Below are 14,224 nucleotides of genomic sequence, written 5' to 3'. Positions count from 1 at the left end.
GAATGCAGGAGATCAACAAAGACAGTTTTAATATGCTAAACCTTATAATAATATTATGAGTTTTTAAATAATCACACTTATTTTCTTATATATAAAAAAGACTATTACTATTATTCACTATTGTCCTATTTAATACTGTAAAGCTGCTTTGACACAGTCTGTACCATTAAAAGTGCTATATCAAAAAGGTGATTTGGCAAATGGCGCTTATGAGCCGGATTATTTTAGGAAGTCAAAAACATACAGTTTGACCAGTGTCACCCGATTCTTAAACAAGTGACTCTTATGAGCCGATACTTTTAAGGATATCGGTAACAGACAGCGTGAGCGGTGTAGCCAGTTTCCCAAACAACTGACTCTTATGAACTGGTTCTTTTCAGTGGTTTCAAAACACAGCGTGACTGGCAAAATTCTATTCCCAAATGAACGTACCGAAGAGTTGTGGAAGCTGGCTGGGCAACAATATTTGTGGCACCTATCCCAGTTATCTTTGTGCTTTCATGCATACACATGCATGCACAAATACTCTTAGGATGGCATCAGTATTATAAGCAGCAGTAATATGATGTGTAATACCGTGTATTTGGAACAGATCCACCTGCCCATTAGCGGTTCTGTCTGTGAGCTTAATGAATTCTCTAATCAATACCAAAAAAAGCTCAAAATTATACTCAAAAAGGCGCTAAATGCCTGGCACAGTCATCTTCCTTTAGATAATTAACCATCACTCTGACCAACTGCCCATTAATGACCTCAGAACAGCTGTTTAGGCCCATTTTAGCAGGACAGACAGAGCTCTGGGGATTGTCGCTCTTTAAATACGCAGGAAGAAAATGAGTTTAAATGGTAACATATTATGAAAGACAGATTCTTTTATTTAGTGGATGAAACATGTTTACACACTTCACATACACACACATTTACCACAGGGTATGTAAAGCATGGTGTGCGAAATTAAGGGTAGCGTCTATTCTCTGTAGGTCAGATTAAGACACAAAGAGAGAGCGACAGAGCGAGAGAGTGAGAGAGCGGGAGAGAGGATTGACAGCCAGATCTGAGCAGATAATCCGAGAGGGAGAGGTTGAGAAAAGGGAGAAATTAGGAAAAAAGGGGGTAAAGAGAACAGGAGGACAAGAGGAGAATTGTGAATAACAGAGCTGCTGCTGGCCATTACACAACCTGAATAAAAATCTACGAAAATTAATATGCAAGTGAATCATGGGAGGAAAGGCTGTGATGTCACTCCGGTTATTATGACTAATTTTTTAAATGAAAAAGACAGTAAATAAACAAGTGGGGACGGACAGAGCAGGGAAGATGGTGCCGTACCCTACAATGACGATGACAAAGTCCAGTAAATTCCAGCCGTTTCGGATGTAGGAGCTCGGGTGCATGACTAGACCGTACGCAAGGATCTTCAGAAACGTCTCAACCGTGAAGATGATCAAAAACACATATTCAACTTGTTCCTGGAGAGACACAAAGAAAAAAAGAAAAGGTCAAACACACATATGCACACATCAGAATGTAATCTGAAAATTTTTTTGGAAAAGGTTGTTACAGTGGTGGCCAAAGATATTAGAACACTAGTATTTTCGCCAGCTAAAAATGGTGTTAAGGTTTTAATCTTTTGCCTCAAAGATGCTTAAAACCATTTTTATCTGCTAAAAATACTAGTGTAAATAAACGACAAATACATTTAAGAATTACAAATATTCTCAATTACTACGGTCAAAAACCTGATAGGAAAGCTTGAGGCACACACATCATACCGTCAAATCAATCAAAAGCAGATGCAAGAAAAATAGCATATTAAGCATATTAATTGTTGACAGTAAAAAAAAAAAAAAAAAAAGATGCTGTATTCAGGTAAGTGTGTGCACTGGTGTGACCCCGTGACCTGTTCACAGTGACTGAGAGCGACAAAAGAGGGTTGGTGCTGAGCTGAGCCGGACTTCAAAATGGGGAATCTGTGAGCGTTTCAACGGATTACTAATCTGTCATCCTCTCCTTTCTCTCCCTCCCTCTCGCTTGCCGCTGCTGGCGTACGACAGCAGCCTGTCCACTGTGGAGGCACACTTGTGTGCACACACATACTCCCTCCATGTAAACAAACATATAGACAGAAACAGCAAATTAACTACGAAAAAACCACACGCCATCTGTACAAGACAGAGGACAATACCATATGGACAATATCAACTATACTCGCACACTGCTGCCCTTGATTTAATGTAAAGTGGCATACAGCATGAACTTCCATTTGCTGGACCGTATGTCTCTGTCTAAAGTATACAGAAGCTTTAAGCAAAAAAACTGATAGGAACAGGACGTCTCGACTGCATATTTCTTTTCTTAGATGAGCAGATAGATCACAGAGCACCGTTCTTTATAACAATTTAATAACAATGTAGTTTTTCAGGTTATATATATATTATGTCTGCAGGCTATGTAAATTGAATGGTAATAGGCAACATTTCGACTTCTAAATTGTATAGTGAAATTGTATTATCTTATTTTGGTGGCTTTTCTCAGCACTTATTGATATGTGCAATTAAATGCAATTAATTCATTTAATTAATCTGTGAAACATGTAATTATTTCAATTAAAACTTGCGGTCGATTGACATCCCTAGTAATTAGACATACCGGCTCAGCGTGCTGAATGCCTTTCAGTAATGAACCGAAGACAACTGAAACCAAGATGATGGACAGTAAAACATAACAAACAATATGGCAGAGGGCTCTGTGAGAGGAGAGACTGACAGCAAACACACACTCATTAAATACAATGCCCCCTCCTTTGCACCTGGAATCCAGGATGTGGCTTTAAGCATCAGAACAAAGATGGAGAGTGAGACAGAGAGAAACAGAGAGAGAAAGGGATGGGGTGATGGGGGAAGGGTGATGAGAGACAGGGGAGGAAGAGTAAGCTGCTTATCAGGACCAAGAGCATTTAGAGCAGCCAAACGAACAGGCATTTCGTACAATCTCCCCTGACCACCACTCTCTGTGCTCTCACTGCCTTTATAACCCTCCCTGTCTCTTTCTCTTTTACATCATTCGGGTGTCCTGTTATCCTACAAAAATACAAAGAGGAAGACAGCGCAGTTTAACGTGACTGAGCTTGCACTGAGCACATCTTTAAATGTACTTACATCAAGCATTATTCTTTTTTTTCCAGATTTCAATGCTAACTTGTTTCTTTTGTGTGCATTATTGGCACTGTGTACTTTAACTTAAGGGACGGTTCACTCAAATATGAATATGATGTCATCGTTTACTCATCCTCGTGAGTCATTTAAAAATGATATGACTTTCTTTCTACTGTGGAACATACAAGATAATTTTTTTGAGAATGCTGTTCTTCAAACTATGTTTTTTTCATAATCTACAGAATAAGATCAAACAGGTTTGGAACAAAATTAAGATTATTAAATATAACAGAATTTTCTTTTTGGGTGATCTACCCCTTTAAATTCACTCAATTGTTAATTTCAGTAGTCCAATAACACAAGCAGTACAATAATCACATTTCATCTTGAACCATCTAGAATGGTTAATCTACAAATTTAGCTTTGCCATCGCAGGAATGAATTACATATTTTAATGAGTGTATTTGATTAGGAATACATTTGATATTTTAAATTGTAATATTTTTCTTCAATATTGCAATACTTTATTTCTGATTAAATAAATGCAACTGAAACACATTATATCAAAAACTTGAAAAAAAGTAATTAAACCTGTGTTTGTAAATATTGAAATGTAATGGGAAGAAAGGCTAAGTAGTATTAACTAGCAGCATTAGCAATAGTCTATTACTGAAAAGCACTGTGAAAAGTGACTGCAGGAATACCCATAAGTACTTGCACTTGAATAATTTTGTTATGTGTGTCTGGTCAAAGCAGTGGGACTAAGTATGTTTTCTATTTTGTTCAGCCGTATTTTGTTAATTTTGTTAAACCGTTAGGTTCCCAAACATTGCTAACAAAATGGTTCCAAAGTGGTTGATGCAAAGGCTGCATTTAATTAAAACCAAAGCCTATATTCTTACATTAAACATCAACTCTATTATTTTGTTTCCTAGAAAGTACTGGAGTTTTTCTCTTGAAATGTAAATGTGGTCTGTATGCAATTCAGCGAGTAAACATTACAAGCCCCAAAAAAAAGCTGACTCTGGTAGAAACCACTAATTTGTTCATTAGTTCATGCTGCACTGTGATCTCTCATCTGGGTTGCACATTATGCCCTGTTGTCTCTTTTGTCACTGCAGTGTCACTTCTCTTACATTTGAATGCAAATTCTTCTTCTATAAAAAGAAAGCGGTGCTCTGATGGGACAGGAATGAGGCAATGCCCGAGGGGGGTCGTGTTCAGGGTCCTGATCGCATGCAACTCGATTGGTCTCCTCTCTTTCATTTCCTCTCTTTCTCTTCCTGTTTCTCTCACACAAGCCTTAGGGAAGATCCCCTCCACTACAGAACTTCACAACACGTCGAGCATTTCAGTACGAATGGGGCGCAGTCACACGCGCTTGTACACTCGAGATGACAGCGGGACAAACTCAGAGGCTCACATGGCTGATTTGGCAAAGTCCAGTGAAAGTGCTAGTGTGCCGAGATGTGGAGAAAGGATTTCTGGACTTAAACGAAAGGTGTTTCATTTGGTCTGACCCCTACTGAGAAACAATAGCTAGGGGCGCTTCTCTTTCGTTTACGATTTCTCTCTCATCTCAGTGACCTTTGCATGCCGAAGTGAAGCTGTAGCGCGCACAAGCTCATGCAGCCTCGCATTGTTGCATGCCTCACTGCAACCGTGGAGAAAAAAGGCACTTTGTTTCCTCGATGCCACTAACGTGCAAGCAAATTAAAACCTTGCAGTCTCGGATACAGGTGCCAACATCACAGTAACACGAGGACCAAATAAACCAAACATTCAAACTGTCACTATTTACTCATCCACATATCGAAAATTTATTTTTTGGGCAAAAAATTTTAGTTAGTGGAGACAAATGTACAAAATGTCTTCTTTAGTGTTTCACAGACAAAATAAAATCACGCAGGTTTAGAAGGACATGAAGATGAGTAAACAGTGACAAAAATGTTTAATTCTGGGTGAACTGTGCCTTTAAGAATGGCTGCTGAGTGGATCAAATGTGACGCTCTCTGATGGGATACAATGAGAGGTTGTGAGATGAGGGGGATTACAGAGTAATACCACATCATCAAACAGCAAAAAAGAAGGATTTTTACCTCAAAATGGCACCTGATTTTCCAAATTGTTATATTCAAAGTACAAAGCTTCTAGAAATTTCTGACACTGGGACAGCAGTAGGACTCAAAATAGTGTGGCTAAAGTGAGTCACATGACAAAACGCTCTTGCTTGAGGCCAATGCCTCTATGTGTATGTGTGTGACACATGTGTGTTTCTCTGTGCATTTGTTTGTATTTTCAGAGAGAAAAAAAAACAACATTGCACACTAAACTTTAGTACTTACTACTAAATTGTAATATTATGTCGCAATACTACTGTATTTATTGTATTTTTGATTAAACACATGCATTAGGGAGCAGAAGCGACATCTTCACAAGCAAAAATACTAACCCCAAACAAAAAAACTAATAGTATACAATATTACCTTATATTCTATATAACATGTAAAGTTTCTTACATTCTAAATTCATGTCCAAGCACCAATAAATGACTTCACCGTTATCTTTTCTGTTTTATTACCTTTTTTAAATCAAATCACACATTCTGAGTGCTGGATATTGTCCAGCACTAAAAATATTGTCTCAATTTGGAATATGTGGTTGCAATATCGCACAAGGCCACTGGTCTTCTGTTTAGAAATACCGTAAAACTACAGTCAAATAGACCTTGCTGAGAAATGAAAAAAAAATTCTTCAAAGTATTTTGAGAAAAAGAGGATTCAAATTCAAATTCAAGACATTTGAAATGGGAAACCCAGAGAGCTACCAAAAGACACAGCAACAAGACCAGAAAAGACCAGATAAGACGCACCATTAGAAAATAAATGTATATTGCATAATTCATAAACACACGCATGCTTCTGACTGCACCTGAGATCCATAACACACCTCCCAAATGGGTCAGCGCGGAATTCGGTCAGCACTCTGTTCCGGGCACCATCCCAATATATCTGATTATGAAATAACACCTGGGATGGGAAACACCTTTTCGCTCTCTCTGGTGGCTATTGCACACTTTTACCTTTTTACAATTTTACAAACCATATCTCATGGTGGAGCTGGTGGTGGGGCTGAGCGTTTTCATAAAGTTCAATAAAATGCACTAAAGGAGCTTACAATTGATGTTTGCACCAAAACCTAGAAGCAGGTGGTCAATTAACGTTTTTCAGTTCCTGATTAGTTCTAAGCTGAATTTAAATTCACATCACCCCAATTTCACAAAGAGTGAGACAGAGCGAGAGAGAGGGAAAGAGCAATACTTACTAGGTCATGGTTGGTGGCATTCGAGTCATCTTCGGGAAAAGGCTTGGAGACCCCCAGAGCAACACAGTTAGCGAAGATGGCCAAGAGAATAAAGATATCAAATGGTCTGGAGTAACATGTTAAGGTAAATATGATATTATTTAGAGTGCCATTACATTCAACAAGCATTATTTAACAAGTTACAATGTGTTTTTCCCCCAACAGATAGAGGTCAATTGTTTTAAAGCTTGAAAGTAGTAGTTTAAGGTTTGTTTTCAGACATTTACTGAGTTGTAATGGATACTTCCACTCCACAAGGTGAAGGGCAGCCCTGCGGATGGGGTTGTTTAATTTAAGGCAGAAAAGAGCTCTGGGAGCACGTTGGACTTGGTTGGAGCCCTGGACCTGCTTCTTCACATGCTGACTCTTCTTCTTTTGCGTTCCAGTGGAGCTGGTGGTGGAGTTGAGTGTTTCCGTACGGTTCATCTTCGGACGTTCGTTTTCCTCCCACTCATCTTTTTCTTCCTCGTCACCCTCATTGCCTTCTCCTCCTCCACCTCCCTCCTCCTCCTCCTCCTCTTCCGCTTCGCCACCACCCTCCTCTTCCTCATTGGAGTACCCATTCCCTAAAGACAGAGGTTTAGTCACTTAATGAAGGGTCATATGTCTGGATGACACAGCAAACAACCGGTCTCTGAACGAAAATTAGCATTGGCAGTGAGTGACAATGATGGATTGAATTGATCAAACACTACAGTAAAGATGTTTGCAGTCTTACAAAAGATTTGTTTCAATGAAATGGTGAACTTTTGAATTTTCTTCTCATCAAAGCACCCTAAAAATCATGTATTAGGTTTTTCACAAAAGTCACGGCTTTCACAAAAATAACAAGTGTCACAACTGCTTCGTCCTGAGATGTGATAAAGCATCAAACAAAAAAATCCCATGCTCTTTTCTCCTATGTTAGTCATTTTTCCCCCAACATAGCAAGCTTAGTCAGTGAGTTTGAATAAAATCTCATTGTTCCAAAATACTGCTTCGCATTACATCAATAATGATTGGCTGAGATTGTGTGAATTTCTCTTCGAGTGACAATAGAAAGACTTGTTATTTATCACCAAAGCTTAACAATAAGATTTTTTTCCACTCACTTGATCATGCCAGTAGTTGCACTTGCTCATCGGTCTAAAAATGGAATTTCTGCTCATTATCTTTAAAATGTTATATATTTAAATGTATAACTTTATTTTTAGATGTATAATTTCAATGTATAATCTTAAATGTATGATATTAAACTTCTTATTATTTATTTTACATTTCCAAATAATATTTATTATTACACATTTTTCATTCTTGTAATGTTTAATTAAACTATTTAGAACTATATAGCAATATAGTTCTATATAACGATATAGAACTGGTCCAACAAGGGAGATAACAGTTCAGTCAACCTTTCGACTGCCCCAAAACTCTCCCCAAACTGCCCAGTGGGTCATTACTGTTGATCCACAGGTCTACATTACACCAGTTTAGGACACAGTGTAAAGAGTAAAAAGTGTTGGTTAGAAAGAGTAATTTAACTCACTTAATTTTACCATATTTTCCATGGAACTGTCTATCTTATCAATAGTTGCCACAAGAAGTGTTCCTCATCATTTAGACACAGGAAAGAAGTGATAGAACTACACAGAGTGATAGGTAACTAAAAGCTAAGAAACTCGAATGACTCTGGTCATGTTAAAGAGGGTGAGTGAGATAAAGAAGACAAAGCTTTCTAATCTGCCACAGTCTCTGATGAACAGGAGGCCTCTGCACTAGGTGAGGAGAACCACACAGTAACAGCTGTGACCTACTTCCCACTGTGAGAGGGGGTGCAGAGAGGGATTCTGGGCCAGCGGTTTCATATGTGAGTACCTGTGGATTCATGATGTTAGCCCCTAGCACAGCTAGCTGACAGCTAACAGAGAGAGTCATGGGTAGGGGGAGGAGCAAGAGAGAGAGAGAGATCGCGAGGACACTGTGCGGATAGCGAATTATAACTTCATTATACGCATAAGACCTCAGTGAGACCGAAGGGAATCCTATCAGCCAGAGATAACAGCAATCAGTACTTTCATTGAACATTTAAAATGGGCAGAGGAGAGAGAAATAAACTCCTGTGTGAGGTCTGTAAAGTGAGCTATCATGACTGCTGCGCTGAGCTGATAAAGAGACGCACCAAATGGAAATCGAGGGGCCAATTTAGCACGTCATTAAAAGAAGGCATTATGAAAAATTAGTTTTTGTTTTGGCCGCAGCTCTGTGTAACCCTTACTGTGACGGCTAACAAACGCCAACTCTCTTTAGAGACAGGTTTGTTGGGTTTTCAATCACGGCATTATATTTGCTGCGTGTCTATAATTTTAAAATATGGCCCGCTTGAAATTTAAAGCTATGAAATGTACAAGTTTTTTTTTACAGTACATGTCTGTTTCTGAATATAATAACAAACCCGACCACGAACGCATTTAACTGTTATTTAATTTTCATCCGTAATTTAACACCACAACAGTGAGCTGCAACTCCTATAATTGTGTGGATGTCAGTTCATGGACAATTTTATGATTGATGATATTAAGATAAGCATGAAGCTTAGTTTCTTTGACGAGGCAGTTAGTATGGACTTAACCAAAACATTTATGAATAAATAAATATTTTTTAAAAATCATTACTACATTATTTTTCAGTTGAAGGCCAGTTTAAGTGCTCTTGCATATTTCTGCACAGGTTAATGCTTTTGCATATTATTTATATTTTATTTATCTTAATGGAGCGACCTAAAGGGTGTGGAAACATATGCAAAGAGATGTGCACGGCAACTCTCATGTGCAGACTTGTTTCTAAAGCAGAAGGATTTGGTTCTTGAGCTAGTTAGGGATCAAAGATTAGAGGCCCATTTAATCAAACTTACTACCAGCAGAATATTCATTTGCCATCTCCAGAGGCCCTGCATTACACTCTACTACGTGCATTAACCTGCAGTGCTGGGGTTACTTGGCTATGATGGAAGTCAAATGATATCTGTAATTGCAGGTTGCCTGCAATCAGAAAGTCATCATAAAGCGCATGTGCAGGTTGTGCTCTGAAAATGACCCTGTGGCGGTGAAACATCTGGTGCTGCGAACAAGAAAAATAAATTGGAAAAATAAATTCATAATTTGATCTCAACAGAGCTCAAGGCTCATCTTTCATTATAATTAACATGTATAACATTTTGTGTTCCTGTAATTAGTACAACTGTCAATTATTTTGACAGATGAGGTGTAGTTACGCTCTTTCAGCTACTGTTTCACGTGGATTAAATGTTTAATTTAAAAAAATAAAATAAAATAAAAATCAGCAAACACCTGTTAAAAGGTTAGGTAAAATAGCTGCTTTAAGCATAAAGTATGAAATGTCTGAAATTAAATAATAAAAAACATATAACATTTACTAAGGCAATATGTACAATTAAAGCAAAAATCGTTTTTTAGGAACCCTTTCTAAAAGTTAACTTATTGTTTAAAACTTACTGAGGTATTCCCAAAATTCCAGCATAAACGATTATATCCGTGTAGCATTGCATTAAAAAAAAGTGATTTTCTTATTTCTATTTATTTATGTTCATTGGGTGTTTTATTTTCTGTTATTTAGTTCACGTTTAGTACATTGTTGTTGCGTGGCGTTTTATTTTTGCATGATTAAAAACACACAATCTTCATAAACCAAAGATTTAAATGCTGAAGGGCAGAACAGCAAAATTATACTCAACTAAAATGAACGTTACCATATTTCATATAGACAAGTTTAGGCTTGCGTTCGACAACTTAACCGCGGCTATAAAACGCATGTGTATGTATAAAAAAACTGACAACTTAACGGCTGATGCGCATCGTGTGTGAATCGATAAAAACTAAACCTAAACATCCGAATTAAACTATAAAATAAAACTTACTTTTTCGGTTCTCCTCATACATGTCGGAGATTGTCACTTTGACCTCATTGGAGCAGAACGCATGATCCTCACGACAGTTTCTTCACTCCACATATTTGAGGCATATTTCCAAAATGAGCTTTTTCTATGAAAGCGTTAAGTTTTCTAGTTGTACAGTCCTGGACCTGAATCCGAATGCTGCCAGTCACCTCCTACAGGCTTTTCATTCTGAATCGGATGAGTTGTATTCAGTTGGTTTAAAAAGAAACAGGCGCGTTCATTTATTCCCCGCCATCTAAAAACGAACTTTGAGGGCGTTAGGGACAAAAATAAAAAAAGAATTCTAGACGTTGATAAATAAAACGCGCCCTCTGTTCTCTATCTATCTCCGCATTTAAGCCATCAATTCAGGATTAAAGAAAAATGACTCGTTTAAAGGGACAGGCAGCCTAGAAACTTATTAAAGGGAAGGATATTGGGCAAACGATTTTATGGAGCGTCGACAGAAAATGTGGGCGAGTCTTAGCTCATATTCTAACGCGACGGATCGGTCTACACACACGTACACGCGCAGACGAGCGCGTGCGAGCGCTCGCGACGTGTCTCCGAGTCTCCACGCGCTCTTGTGCGAGGTTGGATGTTGCCCTTAGGATGTGTGAGCACGGCAAATCAAAACACAGTTTTACAAATTCTATCTTTTTTCATGTAAAGATTCACAGAAAATAAGTACCTTGATCGCGAAAGAAAAAGGCATCTGAGACGAAATTAGCTGTTTTCACATAAAACAAAAACAAACAAATGTTCTTACTTGTGCAGTGTCATTCATTTACATGCGTTTATGTACCAACCCTTTTAAGCTATAAAAATAAACACTGCAATGCAATGTGCACTACTGATAACATTAAAGAAATTAGTACAATTCAAGCAAATTCCTGAACTCCATGCGTTCACTAAACCTAAACTGGACCTGTAAAAATACCTAGAACCTTCTGTGTGTCTTTCAAAGCCGGGTGGGAAGAGAGGACAGCTTATCAAGGCTGGGAAAGAGGTTACCTGCACTTGTACATTAAAATTAGCTTAAAGCTTTTGTCTGCAAATCAATTCCCATGACATACTCAAGTCTTAGTCTTTGAAATGTACTGCACACATGTAACGCTTCAAACATGTTTGATTCAGTGCAAGTTCAGGCACCTTATCCCCCTAAAACATATATAATAAACCACACACACACACACACACACACACACACACACACACACACACACACACACACACACACACACACACACACAAAACCTCACTAAAATGAACTTGGGCTAACTTTTACCTTTAGACATAATAGATCATTTAGCATCACTCCTTATAGAAACACAGCTGTGTCATCTAACTCTACTTTTTAATGGTGGATCGTATATATGCAGCATATAAAATTCACAATGGTTTTTAATATTTTCCATCTAATGATGGTATCTCAGACCATCCACCAGTTATTCACCATTCAGCAGACACTTGTCACCCAGAGGGACATACAGTACACTAATTGCAGAGACAGTCTCCCTGGAGTAACAGCGGGTTAAGTGCACTGCTCAAGGGCAATGCCCCCGTTTGAACACACCATGATGTCCTTTTTGCTTCGCTACTATTGAAGTCCAAGTGCAAAATATCTTATTTCTCAAATCTTACTAGTCAAGGTCACTCTTTCATAAACGCTACCAAAATACACCTGAATAGTGAAAGCTAAACAAACAGAAGGCTCTCTCAGTGACAGTTCATAGGGGTGATTTAAAGCGCTTTGTTTTTGTTTTTTTCATATTTCTGTAATGATCTCAGCCCACTAAACGAGCAGATGAATAAACCAGTCTGCTACAGACTGCTGTATAGTGCTGTGGTGAGTTAATTAAACAAATGCTTGTGAAAATGGACACATAAAAACGGACAGTTATTGCCCTCTAGTGGTTACACTCTCAGCTCTCAGCAGGATGACATCATAAAATATGTTAATGAAACAAAGTGCATGTGGCTTTTCAAAGATTACCTCATAATCTGACAATATTTCAAATGCTATTTTACATGAATAAACTGTCTAATTACCTCACATGTATTCAGTTTTCGTGACTCATGTGGTTTCAGCTTTCACAAAACATTCCCTTGAATAACAGTATTAATGGTTGAGACCTTTCCTGATTTTTTTTCTCATGTAATATCATATAGCACATGATAACGCTGAAGTCTTTATGTTCCTCATCTCTCTCATTTGAAGCCCTCCTTCACATGCTCTCGCCTATTTATCTGCTATCGTGTTCTGAGGAGATGAATTACTTTGATTTATCTCAATGTCTTCACTCAACCTCCCTCTCTCTTGCTTTTTCTTTTTCTTTTTTTTTATTTCTCCCTTAGTTTCTCTTTTTCTCTTCAGTGAGTGCCATAGTGCGCTCCATCAGATTAGAGCTTAGCTGAGATGAATGTGTGTAACAAGGTATAAAAGCAAGGCTTTGCAATTTAATGTCACCGATTTCACCTGGTAATGTTAGATTCAGTGCTTACTTTTTTTTTTTTTAATAATTAACCTATGACATTTTCCTGAAATGTGACTCCTTTTCACTTACGGTCAGGGACATGCCGTGGAATGTGCATACATAAAATTCTAATGTTTCATTGCTATCAGCTGCCCTGACCCAATATTAAAACTTCAATTTTTTTAAGTTTCGAAATAACATTTATATATTAACATTTATGCTTTTGGCAGGCACTGCTCGGTCCACTGTTCATCTGAGCCTGTATGAGCAATGATCTTTGCATTGCAAACTCTATTCTCTACTGTTTCATCTCCAGGAAAATGCTAATCTTTTATTTATTTATTTATTTATTTTCAGAACACTTACAGTTTACGAAAGCAAAAACTTTACAAAACAGTCATATCGTATGTTTTCCTGATTACGTTGCATTGTGTGAGAAGCATACTTTTATTTTATTTCTATTTCTTTATTGAATGTAATGGAAGAACTGTCAGTTTGACGCTGAACATAACTAGGTTGCATATCCAGATATTGAAGCTATTACACCTGGGCTACTAACAGTGACGTGAATAATTAACTATAGACTTAATTGAGTGATGTTCTTCTGAGTGTGTGTATGCCCTTTTTTGTTTGTTCCCATGCACAGTCTATACTCAGGGGTGCACTGGGATTGCAGTAGGCAGGCGGTTCTGTACTAAAACTGAGTCACAGTCAGCACTTTCTTAGGAGCTTCATTGACTTTAACCCCCAGCCAAACACATACACACTTCCACACAACTGTGGCCCTGCAACAGGCATTCCATCATCCCCTCTGTAATGAAGAGATTGTCTTGTTAATTGCCCCTTGTTATTTATGATACTGAAGGGCGGTATGCATTACTGAAGAAATGCTCGGTTGTTTCTTCGCAAGCAGCTCGACGCAATTGTCCGTTAACTCTCGTTAATATCTTATAATGTAGCTATTTTACGAGGCAATCGTACGTAATGATGGAAATGATCTAGCCAAAGATGATGTCTTGCTCGGGGTGGGTGGTGCTTGCGGGTTGCATGCGCTACTGGCACTGTATCCAAGATACCCACACAGTTTCCTTGGTAACCGGAAAGAGCACATGGATAAAGTGTGCGCATTAGCTAATGACGCTCGCAGCGCTTCTTCCGCGTTATGTTCAAAACAGTGGCGTGATAATAGCGTACGAATATTTGAGACCACAGCAGTTTACGCAGGGTTTTTTTTTTAAAACACACGTGTCGCACATGCGTAACGTCGCAGACCTGGAACAAAGAGTTGGGTCTTTAGT

The 14,224-nt window shown here is 38.2% G+C and overlaps 1 protein-coding gene across 1 annotated transcript in view; it reads right to left on the bottom strand.

Moving 5' to 3' along the window:
- Positions 1-10,453, bottom strand: part of cacna1fb (calcium channel, voltage-dependent, L type, alpha 1F subunit) — a 32,391-nt gene extending 21,938 nt beyond the window's left edge. The window contains exons 1-4 of the mRNA XM_043247375.1: positions 10,432-10,453; positions 6,763-7,084; positions 6,480-6,585; positions 1,330-1,469 (exon numbers count right to left, since the gene is read on the bottom strand). Coding sequence (XP_043103310.1) covers positions 1,330-1,469; positions 6,480-6,585; positions 6,763-7,084; positions 10,432-10,453 — 590 coding nt within the window. The remainder of the gene's footprint in view (positions 1-1,329; positions 1,470-6,479; positions 6,586-6,762; positions 7,085-10,431) is intronic.
- Between the last annotated feature and the right edge of the window lie 3,771 nt (positions 10,454-14,224).

Source organism: Puntigrus tetrazona, chromosome 8, assembly GCF_018831695.1.
Source record: "Puntigrus tetrazona isolate hp1 chromosome 8, ASM1883169v1, whole genome shotgun sequence".
Taxonomy (NCBI): Eukaryota; Metazoa; Chordata; class Actinopteri; order Cypriniformes; family Cyprinidae; genus Puntigrus; species Puntigrus tetrazona.
Note: the sequence above shows the minus strand (reverse complement) of the source record. Positions and strands in the feature narration are given on the sequence as shown.